The sequence below is a fragment of the Leuciscus leuciscus genome (genome assembly GCF_965113295.1).
Source record: "Leuciscus leuciscus genome assembly, chromosome: 7".
NCBI lineage: Eukaryota > Metazoa > Chordata > Actinopteri > Cypriniformes > Leuciscidae > Leuciscus > Leuciscus leuciscus.
In genome coordinates this window covers 21,359,872-21,377,302 of record NC_138731.1, presented here as the reverse complement: position 1 = coordinate 21,377,302, position 17,431 = coordinate 21,359,872, and the positions used below count along the sequence as shown (strand labels likewise).

General features: G+C 38.9%; 1 protein-coding gene across 1 annotated transcript; it reads right to left on the bottom strand.

Annotated features, from left to right (window-relative positions):
• Positions 1 to 3,585: 3,585 nt before the first annotated feature.
• Positions 3,586 to 17,431, bottom strand: ttll4 (tubulin tyrosine ligase-like family, member 4). Its single transcript, XM_082175480.1, has 19 exons — positions 17,316 to 17,431; positions 13,477 to 14,858; positions 12,705 to 12,775; positions 12,508 to 12,553; positions 11,001 to 11,119; positions 9,150 to 9,260; positions 8,005 to 8,081; positions 7,634 to 7,828; positions 7,470 to 7,552; positions 7,255 to 7,383; positions 7,026 to 7,148; positions 6,766 to 6,864; positions 6,517 to 6,651; positions 5,945 to 6,082; positions 5,255 to 5,351; positions 4,878 to 5,088; positions 4,717 to 4,787; positions 4,380 to 4,429; positions 3,586 to 4,276 (listed from the first exon to the last, which is right to left on the bottom strand). The coding sequence occupies exons 2-19, from the start codon at positions 14,784 to 14,786 to the stop codon at positions 4,099 to 4,101; spliced, it is 3,243 nt and encodes a 1,080-aa protein (XP_082031606.1). The 5' UTR covers positions 14,787 to 14,858; positions 17,316 to 17,431; the 3' UTR covers positions 3,586 to 4,098.

The following is a 17,431-nucleotide window of genomic DNA, read 5'->3' as shown; positions in this document are numbered from 1 at the left end:
TTTGTGCAACACCATTTGAACCATTGGGTGTTGTGGACAGTTATTTCTCATAACTGTGTTGCTACTGTATGTGTCATCCATTAGTGCTTAGCACCGCCTCTGGTGGTCAGGAGGAATGAAACAGAATGCTAGTTACGCATGTACTGTAACTGTGATTCTGTGAATTCCAGATGACCGCCAGAGGCGGTGCTAAGCACTAATGGATGACATTCAGTTCTTTGTGATTTGGGATGCGCGAGAAAGCATTCAGAGGCTGGGCACCGGGCAACTGCGGATTATACCCTTGAGACTCGGCCTACATCATGACGGGACTTTGGCGTTATATTTTAATTACATCTGGCTGGCGCTTCGATAATACACTGGTGCTTAGCACCACCTCTGGTGGTCATCCGGAATTCACAGAACCAGTTACATACGTAACTAACATTGTGTTTGTTTTTACAAAAGTTGATTCCCCGGAGGTTTGTCGTTTTGCGTAGTCCATGGTCAATCTTCACACTACTTCCCACACCTTAAATTTTCCAAAGCCATGTTTGTTTACGAATATGATGTGACGCATACGGGCAAATGACGCATGTCCTGTCCCGACTCTTCTAAAAAATAAATCATTATAATAGGGTTAAGAGCATCTGGATAAAGTGAAGGCATGGTTTGGAAAATGCATTCTTTTTGTACTCTCTTATTACAAACAGTTATTAGTTATTATTTTGTTATTTTTCTAGCATCTCTAGTTTTTCAGGTCTAGAAATAACACTTATATTTAAGCTTCCTCATTTATCCAGGTTTTCCCAAGACCATGGGAACCGTGCCTCTTAAAAGAAAGAAAAATGTAACTAAAATAAGAAATATAATTTTTAGGGCCCCTTAGAAGTTTTTTTGGGGCTCCCAGACCCCTAGTTGAGAACAACTGTTGCACACCATTTGCTCAATTCGCTAAGAGCAATAGTAATTGTACCACTTATTATAAAAGTAAACACATTGTAAGTGCTCAATAGTAACTAAACGCATACTAAAGGGAATCTGCCCCTATGAGACACTATTCCTGTAACCTACCCATGCAGAAATACCGGTCAGTAGGGGTGTAACGATAGTTATATTGAGATTTTGCAATATAAAAATGCGACCATTTGTATTGTTGATGTATCGATATGATTTGCGATACAGAATTAGTTTTATCCAAGACTCAGCTTACTGTATTTATAAGGAATAATTCACACAAAAATGTAAATTGTCATCATGTACTCACCCTCATTTCGTTTCAAACCTAAGATTTTCGTTCAACTTTTTTCTTTCTTTTTACCTAAGAGACTTCTGTCCCTCCATTTTAAGTCCATTACTCAAACTTTAAAAGAAGAAAAAAAAGTCTTAAAGGCATCCTAAAAAAAAACAAGAAAGTGGTCTAATCCAAATTCAGGTCTTCTGAAGTGACACAATGGCTTTATACGATGGGCACATTTACAGCGACGCGCATAGTGTAGTAAACACGCACATTCAAATGCTTGCGTGATGTGCTAAAACATGAGAGTGGGTAAATGCAGAATTAAAATTTTTGGATGAACTAACCATTTCCAGTTTGGGAAAAGTAATTTTGACACACGATTGAACTGTGATTAATTGCATTGATCATCTGAAGCGCATAAGCTCTGGAATGGCACTCCTCAAGTGAAAGCGCAAACATCATTTAAAACACCATATCACATTCAGTTATAGTAGTATGATTATTCAAAGTGTTTTAGATGGTTTATTCTTATATGTACAGTGCATTAATAGCAGGAGAGGTGGGAAATTGTGCAGGGAGAGTCTGTGCGGCTTGTCCGTGTAAGAGATCCAATGCTTACATTTAAAGTATGAGTACTGCGTGAGTAAAAAAAAAAAAAGTGACTGACACATATACATATACATACATATATATATATATAAAACATAATAAATTGGAATGGGGGAATACAGTGGGGAGAACAAGTATTTGATACACTGTCAATTTTGCAGGTTTTCTTTCTTACTTACAAAGCATGTAGATGTCTGTAATTTTTATCATAGGTACTCTTCAACTGTGAGAGACGGAATCTAAAACAAAAATGCAGAAAATCACATTGTATGATTTTTAAATAATTAATTTGCATTTTATTGCATGACATAAGTATTTGATCACCTACCAACCAGTAAGAATTCCGGCTCTCACAGACCTGTTAGTTTTTCTTTAAGAAGCCCTCCTGTTCTCCACTCATTACCTGTATTAACTGCACCTGTTTGAACTTGTAACCTGTATAAAAGACCTGTCCACACACTCAATCAAACAGACTCCAACCTCTCCACAATGGCCAAGACCAGAGAGCCGTGTAAGTGTAAGCTGTTATCAGGGATAAAATTGTAGACCTGCACAAGGCTGGGATGGGCTACAGGACAATAGGCAAGCAGCTTGGTGAGAAGGCAACAACTGTTGGCGCAATTATTAGAAAATGGAAGAAGTTCAAGATGACGGTCAGTCTCCCTCCGTCTAGGCGGGCATCATGCAAGATCTCACCTCGTGGTGCATCAATGATCATGAGGAAGGTGAGGAATCAGCCCAGAACTACACGGCAGGACCTGGTCAATGACCTAAAGAGAGCTGGGACCACAGTCTCAAAGAAAACCATTAGTAACACACTACGCGGTCATGGATTAAAATCCTGCAGCGCACGCAAGGTCCCCCTGCTCAAGCCAGCGCATGTCCAGGCCCGTCTGAAGTTTGCCAATGACCATCTTCATTGGCAAACTTCCAATGGATCCAGAGGAGGAATGGGAGAAGGTCATGTGGTCTCGACCCATTGAAGATGGGTCGTGGCTGGGTCTTCCAGCATGACAACGACCCGAAACACACAGCCAGGGCAACGAAGGAGTGGCTCCGTAAGAAGCATCTCAAGGTCCTGGAGTGGCCTAGCCAGTCTCCAGACCTGAACCCAATAGAAAATCTTTGGAGGGAGTTAAAAGTCTGTATGGAGGAGTGGGCCAAAATCCCTGCTGCAGTGTGTGCAAACCTGGTCAAGAACTGCAGGAAAAGTATGATCTCTGTAATTGCAAACAAAGGTTTCTGTACCTAATATTAAGTTCTGCTTTTTTGATGTATCAAATACTTGTCATGCAATAAAATGCAAATTAATTACTTATAAATCATACAATGTGATTTTCTGGATTTTTGTTTTAGATTCCATCACTCACAGTTGAAGAGTACCTATGATAAAAACTACAGACTTCTACATGCTTTGTAAGTGGGAAAACCTGCAAAATCGGCAGTGTATCAAATATTTGTTCTCCCCACTGTATTTGTGGTCCTGATAATACAATAGTATTATCGTTTAATAAGTAATAATAAAAAAAGCCTCTCTTCTTTATGTTGGCTTAAAACATATCGATAGAATCGTATTGTGATTTGTATCGAATCGTGGCATGAGTGTATTGTTACACCCCAAGAGATTAGCCAAGGTGTTGTTGCATAAAGCAGTTGTGATATGCTCAAAATAACTACAAGCACAAGTGTGATCACTCCTAATATTTCAACACTTTTGAGGACCTAATTAAAATGGTTATGAAAGAATTAAACAGTCATATTTCAAATAGCAATTTTAATTTAAAAACCCTAACCTGAGCATGTTGTCTCCCTTCTTCCAGGCATGCAAATTTCTTTAGAAGACAATGACAGCGAATGTTTTTATTTTTACAATAGTATATATTTTCCAAACTTCATATTTCATCCCACACATTTAAAATAATCTGCCCAAAAGAGGCCTGTACTATACATAGACCTTTGATGTAAACAAAGCCGAATTATTTATAGGCTCATATGGAAATGCAATCAAACCCCCAAACAAAAGAGCTCTTTCTTCCTGCCACCCACATGCACCGTGTATACACCTGTATGTGTGTTCCAGCATCAAAATACTGCTTTTAACACTCATCCATTTGGTCAGTTATTTTATTTAGTCTGCTTTCCAGTCTTATTTCCCTCCAAATGCAGAACTGCACAACTCTAAGAGCTCTACTAGGAGCTTTAGCTGAGATGTTAAGTATACACACAGTTTAGAAGCTCTGAATGTCCAGTTTGAATTGTGAGGGTCGAGTTCAAAGGTCGTCGTGAGAAGGCAGGCTGTCACTGACCAGGCTGGAGCTGGAGGTGGGACTGGGACTCAGGCTAACAGTACTCAGCAAACTCATGTCTGGAAGACTCATGGTGACTGACTGAACCTCCCGATCAGACAAGTCCTCGTCTTCAGCATCAGATCTCTGACTGACCATCACACTGAGAAACAGAGAGAGCGACATGACATAAGAATGAGTAAGGTCATGAGAATAAGGTTAGATGTAAGTTGTCAGTGAGGGATGGTTTGTTGGTGTGTACATACCTAGATCTAGACAGCTGTGATCTATGTCCATGATACGACTTGGAAGACCACTATGAATACAAGCACATATATAACGTAAATATAGTAAATCTTCAACAGAGTTCACACAAGCAATGACCAATGAATTTCCACTACCTTACAAGTAGTTTGGGTAAACATGATTTAAAAAAAAAAAAAGAGAAAGAATATGAGATTGCTGGGGATGATTCCCATTTGTATGTCAGGTACCAATCTACTGTATAGAAATGTGTCACATTACAGGACTTTTATAAAGCACTTTCTTTAGATATTTTATCCAAAACCTCAAATTTATCACTGCACTCTCATCAGTACTTACGTGATGAACAGAATCTGCCAGGTTCCCCATGTGCACTCTCTTCTCACACAAATCCCTCAGTAGATTGATACCTAAATGTAATATGGAAAGAGTCAAAATGGACAGCTACACAAACCGAGCCAGAGGTACAGATCAAAGCACGGTGCAACGCAAACAAGCACCTTTGCTCCTGCTGAGCCAGTATTTCTGTTCCCATTGGTTGAGGAGGATGTTGAGGTAGCGCGGTTGCTCAAAGAAGCGGAGGTACCGGGAGGAAGCATGAGAGGGAAAAACTCGCTCAAAATCTCCTGTACGACTTAACTCGTCCTCGCTCTCTGCCAGGACACGCACATCATCAGGTGTCAGCACATCCAGGATTGTGGCACAGAATTCCTACACAGACAAAAACATATTTCATTCAAATGTGTGAGGAATTGAGGTAACGCAGTCATTAGTATTATCAGTAACTTTCAGCTTGGATGATTGTACAGGGCTTTTTGTGTAGCTTAAGTGACCATTAGTGATAAATGTATGATAAAGACGGGGTGTGTTTGAGTACCTGGTCTCCAAAGCGCTGGCTCAGATAAAAAGCTCTCTTTACTTTCTCATCAGTCGAAATCTCTGATCGCCATCTCTCTCGCACCACTCCACATAAACTGAACAATATACAGTAAAACTTCAATAAGAGGCAAAAATAAATAATTGAATAACAAGAAATAAATGAATAATATTCATTTCTACTACCATTCAAAAGTTATGGGTCGTTAAGATCTTTCAAAAGTAAAAAAAAAACAAAAAAAAAACTCATGCACACAAAGGCTGCATTTATTGGATCAAAATTTGTTATTAAAATTTCAAATAACTGCTCTAGTTTAATATATTTTAAAATGTCATTTATTCCTGTGATGGTAAAGCTGAATTTTCAGCATCATTGTTCCAGTGTTAAGTGTCACATGATCCTTTAGAAATCATTCAAATATTGTTTATATACAATTTGCTACTCAAGAAACATTTCCTTATTATTATCAGTTGAAAACAGTTGTGCTTCTTTGATGAATAAAAAAAGTTAACAAACAGCATTCATTTGAAATATAAATATTTAACATTATAAATGTGGTAATAAAGTAAAAATAAATAAATAAACGTACTGACCCCAAACTTTTGAGTGGTAATGTATAAAAATACCAATTAATATTCAAAAATACAAGTCAATATACAAATTTTTAAACAATGTAAAACCAGAACTGACCTGCTGGTGGAGCTGCTGGCACTGGAAGTGGAAGGCTCATTGTCTTCACTCAATGGCAAGACAAAGCCAGCAAGATTCAGCAGGTCCCGTATCATCTGACCCTTGATGCTGACGTCCAGCGGTGTGTTTGAATGCAGACTATAGAGAGAAAAGGAAACATTATGATAACAGTATTTAATACAGTTTTCAGGACTCTATGGAACACAACAGCTTGGAAAAATAAAATGTATGAAACTAAATGAACATATTTTACGGGAAGAATCCTCTGGTTCAGTGCATTTATGAGGCCAAATCTTAATCTACAGGAACTGATAATGTTGGAGACCAAACGTACTATTTAGTGTAAATGTGTTAGTGAGTTACCCTCCTTTGTGTGCCAAACAAACACTGGGACTCACACACTCAGATTATTCCAATAATTAATATAACCAAGTAAAATAACATTGCTTTCAACATCAGTGTAACTGATGGTTATTAACTTAGTAACTAATGGCTTGACCTTAAGTTGCCTGCCAACTGGCCAACTGTAAATTCTGAACAGCTTCAGCTGTAGGATTTCCTGTATGCTGTACCTGGGTGAAATGTTCACCTCCAGCACCCATGGCTTCAGATTCTCATCCAACATGATGTCAAAGCCAAACAGCTCATGACAGCTATAGGCAGAACGTAAATGCATCTTCACCAGTGAGTTCACATAGGGGTCAGACCTGCCATGGGAAGAGAGACAATACACTGAAGTTCAGTTTAGATGAACATAGTGTGCACATATACAAGGATGGTCTGCAAATACAAAACTACACAAGAAATTACAGGACACTTACGCAATGATGGTTTTGATGACCATATCTTTGATCTTCTCCCAGATGAGAGTGGTGTTTATACCCTGAGAGCCCAAGTATTGCCACAGTGCCTTCAAAGCCCTGCATTAAATAAAATATTATGATTCTGAGGCCAGTTCTAAAATTTAACTTATAATGGTTATCTTGAGGCCATGAGCTGGCTGCTGATTAATTAACAAACCACCTTACAAGTGCAGGACAGACTCACCCTGAATACCTGTGTAATAACTCTTTATTCTTACCATTTATGGCCCTGACAGGCCTTGTCATCGCTGTTACTCTGATACTCAGAGTTCTTCTTATTTACACTGTAGTTTGTAAGGTGCATAAACTTGTTGTTGAGGGTCTTCATAGAAGGAGAGTATCTGTGTTGAATAAAAAAAATAAAAAAATAAAAAAACATGAGTTTAAATGAGCAAACCCACCACATCAGCATATTTTTCAAGGCTTTGTTGAATGACATATACTCACTTGCAGCTTGCAAAACGTACTAGTCCATCGTTAAAGATGTAAATACGGAGTGGGTCGTAAGAAGTCACATACACGTAGATGCGTAGATCAAACTTATTCCCACTGATGAGGTAGGGCTTGTGAAGATACCTGCAGAAACACAGACCACATCGTTTAAAAGATCAGAAGCCTCTCTCAACGAGGAATTAAATATGTTTTGAGGTCATCCAACTTACTTCTGCACGAGGAGTGGTCTCTTGCGTGGCATTTGGCTCCACTTGTGAATGACCTGAATGCCAATTCCACGAGCAGATGCAGGCTAAATGCGAGAAACGGCAGCATGTCAATGACAAGAATCTCAGAAAGTAATTTCACAACAACTCTAGTGATATAATGTTACCGGTTTGACAATCCATTTCTGCTTGCTGCCTCCATCCTCCCAGGCCTTCCTCAGCAGCTTGATATCCTGTGGGAGAATGAAGGAGCGTGGGAAGAAGCCAAACTCTCTTTTGCCAAAGCGTGCCTGCATCTTGGACAGGTTCCTCCAAAGTCGGTCCTTCCGGCCGATCTGAAAGGAGCCTGGAAAGTGGTTCAGCTGCCAAACAGAAATGCATGCTTGTTAATACTCAGCTGACAGGAAGTATAAGGCAATTATGAAAGGTGTCAAAATAACACCAGCAACTTGACAGAGCATTTCCCGGTCATTTAATATGAGAAACAACCTTGATGGATTTTTATTACACAATGGTAATACACATATGATAATCTTACCTTCTGAAACTCTCTAATAGCCTTGAACCCTGGTGACTTCATATGGTGACCCCAGCAGCCCAGCCAATCATGACTCTCTAGAATTAAGAACAGCACATGACAACAGACTGCAGACTATAGGCTGGAATTCATGACATAACTTTTGCAGTCTGGATGAGTAAGCACTGGTTGCTGAAAATCAGAGCCAGTCAGCAGATTTTCGGCAGTCAGAGTTGCCGGATTTCAAAGAAAAATTCACACTGTATGATGGGCACAGACTATGAATCCATCCAGTCAGATGATATTAAACATGTTTGACATTGAGTGATTTCAGAACACATATTGATTTAATTTGTCATACATTTCCCTGCATTTCTTCTCTTCTCTAGGTTGCTTCATAGTCTAGTTGTCAAATAAACATGGCATTGTATATTAGTATGGATGAAAATGGCATTTTGGTTTTTGGCCGAAATAGAAAAACAGCCGAAAATATATGCCGGAGTGACGCTGCGCTCAATATTCCGCACTATGCACATGTGCTCCACTAAGTTGCTCACAGGCCATGCGAACGCTCCACTCATGTACTGCTCATGCTCATCGGAAAAGCGAGGTCAGCTCAAATAACGTGCTGACATGAACTTTAGAAATTGCATTAAAATTATTGAAATTCATTAAAAAGTCTAATATTAATCAAATAATAAAAATAAAAAAGCAATGTTACAAATTATTTTTAAAAAGCATTTTCGGTTTTCAGCCAAGTGCATCCAGAATTTTCGGCCCAGAAATTTCATTTTGGTGCATCCCTATAGATTAGTAATATTGATGAATTGCTTTGTTCCTCTCTTGTAAAGTCGCTTTGGATAAAAGTTTCTCCTAAATACATAAATGTAAACGTAATGTCCTAGTAACGAGGTGCATGTTTATGAGTTTGTTGTGTTTGAAAGGACTTGAAAGTCTGTGATCTGGAATCATTTAGTGTGTGATGCCCAGTTTTTCCTCTGTAACCATTTACAAGTGTATGATGTCTAGCATTTTAAAATCGGTTTGTATATAAAAAATCATGTGGTGTATTCCAGCCTTAATGCAAGCAGAAAACTACTCAGCAAACAGTTTTAATTTTGAACAGTGCTAAAAACAACATCGCAAAACAGAAGCGATTGACTCACTCTTGGTAGCTTTGAAGTGCGATCTGGAGATGGTGTTTTTCACCACATTGGGAGTGACTGTAGTTATCTTCCATTTGAGTAGTTTCCTCTGTTCAGCAGGCAACAGCTCCACTGTGAAGTGTGGAGAAAATGTTACAAAATAATGTTTAAAACACAAAAGCTGTTTTTTAAAAGAGAAAAATGTGTATTTAAATATGTGTCTGACAAAGGTAATAACGAATCCTAGTGTCATTTATATGAAAGATGCTTCAAATTAGCCCATGATTTATTCACCCTGAAGTCATCCTAGGTGTATATGACATTCTTCTTTCAGACAAATACAATCGGAGTTATAATTTTAAAAAATGTCCTGGCTCTTCCAGGCTTTATAATGGGAGTGAATGGGTGTATGTCTTTGGAAGTCCATCAAAGCGCATCCATTAGTGGTGCAACGGATCATCATTGATCCGTGATCCGTTCGGATCAATATCTTCGGTTCGGCACTCACGTGATCCGCGGATTGATTGATGAAAAAAAAGTTGTGCGCATGTTCAGTCCACACACAGCGTGGTCATGGCGAGCGTTATGAACCGCAGAGAGCGTGACGCCTCATTCGCGCCGCAAAACCTCCAGACGTGCGTATACGCGTCTTTACATTGACTTCACATTGAAATCACTCGCGCCAGACGCTCTATTCGCGTTTGGTGTGAACGCAGCATGGGTGACGGCGAGAGAGAGAGAGAAAGAGTGCCTGCGAGTGCGAGCGAGCAAGGTAATACGTTGTCAAATATGTTTAAACTTAAATGAACTACACAAGTAGTTATGTCTCTTTGTATTAATTTGTCCTGTTATTGACATAGGCCTAATGCGCGTCATTGACAAAATGCGCAACCAGATGTTCGAATAATTCGAATATGTGTTTTTTAGAGGGAATATTCGAACGTCATTTTTGAGCAATTTTGACAGCCCTATATGACAGTGGAAACACATAAAGCATTGGTCCATGTTTAAAGGAAGGAGATGCCTTTTTATGTTGCACTTTAAGTTGTTTTTCATTAATTATGTTAAAAAGAAGATATTATGCCTTGTGCACTTTAAGTTGATTTTATATATTTTAATTTAATAATTTAAAAGTGTTAATAAAAAAATAAAATAAAATTTTGCTGATCCGAAAAATGATCCGATCCGTGACTCTGATCCGAGAAACGATCCGAACCGTGAGTTTTTTGATCCGTTGCACCCCTAGCATCCATTCATGATTAAAGTGCTCCACGTGTCTCCGGGGGGGTTAATAAAGGCCTTCTGAAGTGAAGCGATGCGTTCGTGTAAGAAAAATATCCATATCTAAAACTTTATCGACTAAAATAACTAGCTTCCGGCAGACAGCCGTACGCATCGATTTACGCCAAAAGAGTAACACTTGAACTTGACGCACAACGAAATGACAAACGCGGTTGCCCAGTCCTGTTTGTTTGAACAGCCTACATCGTCAAGTGTTACTCTTTTGGCGCAAGTCGACTTGCGTAGGCCGTCTGCCGGAAGCTAGTTATTTTAGTCGATAAAGTTTTAAATATGGATATTTTTCTTACATGAACGCATCGCTTAACTTCAGAAGGCCTTTATTAACCCCAGGAGACATGTGGAGCACTTTAATCATGAATGGATGCGCTTTGATGGACTTCCAAAGACATACACCCATTCACTCCCATTATACAGCTTGGAAGAGCCAGGACATTTTTTTAAATATAACTCCGATTGTATTCGTCTGAAAGAAGAATGTCATATACACCTAGGATGACTTAAATCACAGATTAATTTTCATTTTTGGGTGAACTATCCCTTTCAGAGTCAGAGCTTTTTTTGTGTGCCAACCTCTTTCATTAGCAGTGCTGAAATACAGTGTGGGGGACATATGAGGGAAGAGACTGGAAACAAGTGCGGGTCTCTCCACCAGATCACCCTCCACATCAGGACTAATAGGCTCCTCCACACTAAAGAAAAAACACACAAAAAAAACATATATATTTATATTAGCAGGTTGACAACAGAATCTACACACTCAGAATGCATTCAGAACCCCTACTTAGAAAAATCTACACATTCCTTGACACTTAGTTTAATAAACATTTTGGCTCATTTGAGGGGAGAAATTAGCACAAAAAAACAGCAACTCCGACTGACATACCCATTTTGTGATCATATTACAATTGCGATAAGCAATCACAAACCAGTTTTGAATTCTTGAACCAAAATACTCTTATTCAAAGATTCTTGTACTATTTGCTTTAAGGACCTGTCAACAGCCAGCTTCCTCATATAAAAATAAACCACTTCAGACAGAGATTCCAATAAAAAAACGTAGCAAATGATATTTAAATCGAACACCCAGACAAACATACAATATAATAAGTCAACTTAATAAATCAGTGGAAAACGGATACAGAAAGCACCATAACTCACGTGACAGTCATGTAGAACCGCTGAGGCTGATTCAAAATGGCCTTACACTCAACATGGGCATTTACTTTGAGTGGGAAAAGCAAAACCAGAAAACACCTACTACAAACAAACCCAATCAGCTGGACGTCACTTCATGACAATGGCTCCACGGGCCTGACAATTCACTAGAGACTCATTTTCCTGTTATAGAGGGATAGTTCTACTTCTATCATACAAGAACAATTGTGGGACCTTTCTACAGGCCTCTGGGTTTAAAGCTTTTCTCTGACAGCAACCACTAGAACAAACAAAAAAATTGTAAGGTCCTCCTCTGTGTGTTGGTCATCACCATGGTGATGTCAGGTGACTAGAAGAGAAACATGTAAAGTCATAAGAAAAAGTATATAAGAGATGTAATCTAGCTTACATAGTCAGCCTTACTTTGCATTCAAAATCTCTGTCAAAAGTAAGCCTTTGGCAGATCACCAGCAACAAGCACAAAGCCAGGATTAGCTAACAGAAAGAGATCTTTGAATCAGCAAAAAGATAAAAAAGGGTATTTGCAAAATACTGTAGCTGAACTAAAATTCTGATGAAAAAAACTCTGGACCTCAGTGTGTACAGGGAATATTTTGTGGAAAATGTATCACTCGTATATGCGTTTTGTGGCAAAATTTAGCAGCTTGGATTTTATATAGACTATCATGTTGAAAGAGTCTTTATTCATGATAAATTTATATGTATGACGGTACTAATCATAAATATTAATCTACCAGGGCTTGTGATTAAATCCTTGCTTAAGTTTTACCATTGAGAGGCCTGACTTCAATTTACAGGTGGTGGATTTCCACCACAATTTCTAGAGAGTTAAGAAACACAATGTAAAGCAGTGCAATTCATCCTTATATGCTGAATGTTTTAAAGATAAAAGCCTAATTACTTGGACGAGGCTGCCAAGGACGTTGTTGAGGAGACATCACAATCATCTGAGGAGCAAAAAGTAACATTGTTTTTTATGAAAACAGTCAGACACTGACAAAATATAACATCACTCAAAAACAATTTGCTAAAAGAGTTCTGACAACACAGGTTCATGAATGCTGAGGTTAAATCCACAGAAAGAAGCAGTTCTGTTACCATCATCACTGAAGTCATTCTCCAGCTGATCTGGAAGCTCCTCCTCATCAACATCTAGTAGCATTGCCTGTCTGAAAAGTGAATTACGATACAAAAAAAAAAAAAACCCTGATCATTGACATCTGACTTTTATATGAGGTGCACAATATATGGGTGCTTTAAGTTAGGTCCAAAATGCAAACGATTTGTTCATTCAAGTTTTAATGATTCAGTCAAACCAATTTTTTGATCTACCATCCAAAAGTTTGGGGTCAGTAAGATATTTTTTTAAAAGAAATGAATACTTTTATTCAGCAAGGATTAATTAAATTGACCAAAAGTGACAGTGAAGACATTTATAGGGTTACAAAAGTTTTATTTTGTTCTTCTTTATATTCCTTAAAGAATCCTGAAGAAGTGTATGGTTTCCACAACAATATTAAGCAACACAACTGGTTTTCACATTCATTATAATAAAAAATTTCTTGAGCAGCAAATCAGCAAATTAGAATGAGTTCTGAAAGATCATGTGACTTTGAAGAAAATTCGGGTATGCTGAAAATTCCCACCACAGGAATAAATTACATTTTAAAATATTTTGAAACAGAAAACTTATTTTAAACTTTAGTTCTTTCACAATATTACTGTTTTAACTTTTTATTCAAATAAATGCAGCCTTGGTGATCAGAAGAGACTTTTTCATGAACATTAAAAAAAGAAAATCTTACAGACCCCCAAATTTTTAATAGTACTGTGTCTAATATATATATATAAATCAATTAAAAGCACACACCTCTGAATCTCTGAATTATCTTCCTCCTCTCCATTAAGTGTCAAGGGGCTTGTGTCCATCTGAGAGGCCTGACAACTTTCCTCTTTCGTGAGATGAATGGCAGATATCTGGTTTGTGACGGTGTAAACAGATGGCGAATGAGGAGAGGCCGTATTGTGGCCAGTCACCTCTGGAATGGCACAATCCCCTCCATGCATCTTACCATCACAAAGAACAGCAGAGGGGCACTTCTCATCCTTTATATCAAAACTGAGGGCACTGTTGGTTTCCATGGGTGCAAAACAAGACTCCTTATCTTCATTAATAAGGCAGATGGGCACAGAACTATCTGTGAGATGTTTTATGTTGCTCAGAATGTTGAGTGTCCTGTGTCTTGCATGTACATTGAGTTTTTGAACAGTGGTGAACTCTGCCTCAGAGCTGATTTTTGTCACTCTCTGAGAAGCTTCACTGGCACCATGTCCTACGCAGCAATCCAGCTCATTTGCTCTAGTGTCTTCCACTATGACCTTCTCAAACTGCCTCAAATCCTTGGCCGCCTTGCTGTGGTTCAAAAGCACATCCGTGCATACGTTTTTTAAAGGCACGCTCGGTTGGGGAGGCTTCATTGCATCTGCTTTGAGGCCTTGTGTATATGTCCCATTGCAGCCGGTTATGCTATTGGCAGGACTGTGCAGGTCATTGGTCTCTTGTTTGGAGTACGAGGGCATTTTGGCATTTGGGGGCCGCATAACTCCATTGCTGTTATCCCTGAGCTTGTTGCTCGTCCAAGGCAAAGACTGATTAGTAGGCATGATCTTCTCAATTACAAACCTCTGAGAAGAAGACTTGGGTGGGGAGGGACAGGCAGGACAAACAGACAGCTGAGGTGAAAAGGCCCTTTTACCCAACAGGCCTGACTTGAACCTAAATGATTCAAGTTTCCAATGGGGCTGACTGCGGCTATGGCATGCAGCAGGAGCAGCGTTAATATGAGGCAAGCTCTTCGATCTAACACCGTGTGTCCTTAAACCATTACTAGCACCATTCAAAGAACATGCGCTTGTGCTCTGAACGCGGCTGACTCTTATGGTAGGCACGTGTGGATAGGCACGTTGTGTGGGGATCCCTGAGACACAGTAGGGCTTATCATACAGCACTCGCACATTCGGCTGAGGCAGCGAATCACCCGCGCCACCCTGAAATCTCTTTCTTTCAGCGTTGAAGGAGCCTCGTGCATTGGGTGAATGGACTACAGCGGACTTGGCTTGGACAACGAGGGCAGGCCGGGATGCCCCATTCCTTGCATCTTCAGCTCCACTGGAGGCCATTAATTGCCATCTCACACCCCCCTGGCATGGGTTCAGGCACACGCATAAGTGAAGAAGCGAAGGGTAGAGGGGCTACAACCGTAAAACAGAGAGAAATAACACCAGTTATTGATGAAATGCTCCATGTGGAGCGTTAATACCATTTTGAGCCTTTCAGCAGGGTCATAACCACCATAGACATTTTATAATAATCAGATATTACTTTCAGATCTTAGGCTGGTCTGCCTCAGCAGTCTAAATGTCAAAATGATTAAGAAGGCCTATTCAATCAAAGAAGGTGGGCCTTACTGTTCACAGAAGACAAATATGATACAGACAGAAATGTTAAACAACCAAAAAAAACATCCAGTGATGCAAACTACTCTAACTTTGTCAAATTTCAGTTTTCGAAAATATTTTTCAAATATATTTACGAGATTCATGAGCCGTTTTCAGCATATTAGGCATATAATTAAGAGTGAAATAACAACAATAATAATAATAATAATAAATATTATTTGCAAATGACAACAATTCCAGATCTTTAACCGTTTATACACAAAATCCAAAATGAATTGTAACGTAAAAATGGATGATGAAAATGGATGAAAGATGGACATCTTCTAATTTTTAGTGGCCATCTAGAAAATCCTGAAGTGGAAAATCAACAAATATCATGGAATTTTAAAACCGGTCATTTCAAGACCTAGAAAACTCGTGGAAAATCTTTAAAAAATAAAAAAAAATTCTGGATTTTCTCAACTCTAAAATATTTAATAGCGTATGTCACTTTTTTTTTTTTGTGTAGAGTAAAACATGCTTGCAGGCCAGAGTGAAATCACTCTCTGCATTTAGGGATTTATTGGAGACGTATTATATAGATAATAATTTATATTTAATCTTTCAAAAGGTTGGTATCTGACATGCAGATGGCTAGAAATCACTGTAAAACAATTTCTAAGAGACAAGGCCATAACCACCATGTCTTGAACAATGGGGAGAACAAACCTTTTTGGCAGGAGGTGGTGTAGTTATGGTCCTTCTTATTTGAAAAAAGAAAAGTGATGTTGCTGTTTGAGCATAAACAACATCTGCAAAGTTACAATACTCAATTCAAAGGAAAGGGAGATATGTGCTTTTAAAGAAACTGCTTTTTAAGGACTACAACAAACAGCTGGTAGGGACTTTTTTTTTTTTAAGTAATAATTTTTTATTAATGCTTAAAACAATACACAAGTAATAACAAATATGGCTGCGACATTCCTCCCGGGTTAGTGACATCACTAACCCTAACATTTACATAAACCCCGCCCCCGGAACATGATTTATAGATTATCATGACAGAATATGCTAATCAATGACTAGAAGATGACTACACATAGCCTAAGCTACATACATTCTTCAACTAACCATTCAGAAACGTCCTGTTGCATTCTACATGTTGTCACTTCTTCTTGAGTCTCTCCATCATTGTCTGACTCCGGTTTGAACATAAAAGGCTAAAAGTTTTTGAAATTCAGTGCATGTCTGTGTGAGGTAAAAGGACACAAGCTGTTGAAGCTCCGCCCTCTGCGCTGGTAGCAGCAGCTCATTTGTATTTAAAGGGACAAACAGAAAAACTGTGCGTTTTTGCTTACCCTCAAAAAGTGACAACTAACATGCTATATAAAAATATCTGTGGGGTATTTTGAGCGAAAAATTCACATACACACTCTGGAGAAATCAAATACTTATTTTACATCTTGTGAAAAGGGCATTATACCACCCCTTTAAATGAATTCAAGAATTTAAAGTAATAAAGATAAAAATAGCACTGGATTTATAGACACCAATTACACATGAACGGTCCATATAACGTTACCAAAGGACCATACTAACACCATGTTTTTGAACATGTACCATAGTATTCTTGAATGTAATGTGGAGTAATATTAAAGTACTTATCTGATAATGAACTAACTTATAAGGGCACTTGGGATGATGGGCACCTATAAAGCCCAAAATGTTTTCTGTATAGGCAGCTCACAAGGTTTTGAAATATCCACACAGTGTTAAAAAGCGTGATCTTTTCACACTTAAGTCTGAATCTAGCTAAGACCAACACCTTCCCTTCGCTCCAGACATTAAACCCAACTTGTTATAATGAATAATCAATATTTTGGGCTTTCAGTGGTCTTAGACAGGTATCTACATACATGAACTGTGCTATATTGTTCTGAATGGAGTCTAAGCAGACATAAGGCCTCTGTCATCAAATCCTAGTGATCTGCCTAACTAGAAAGCGATTTTAGGTATCATAGCCGTAATAAATGAGGTCTACGTAGACAGCGTAACTTACTAGATTTTGGGACACATCCAAAGCGAGGGTAACTGTTAGCCTGTTAGCTCAGCACACAACAGTCGCCTCACACTGGGCTAACAATACTTTCTCATGACATACATCACCAGCGTCCTCGTGGACGGGACGAACCCGTTTTGTTTAACACTAACGTGTAGCAGCTATTGCTACACACAGACTTTTTCAGTAAGTGATTAAAAAAAGCGTCTTACCGGCTCGGGCTGACAGGGTAATTTATAGTTTTGCCTCAGAGTCTCCCGCGCGCTCGAGAAGCCCGCCTGCCGCCTCGTGCTGTTTCCCTCCTCGTGCTGCCTGCGCTGCTGCCTGT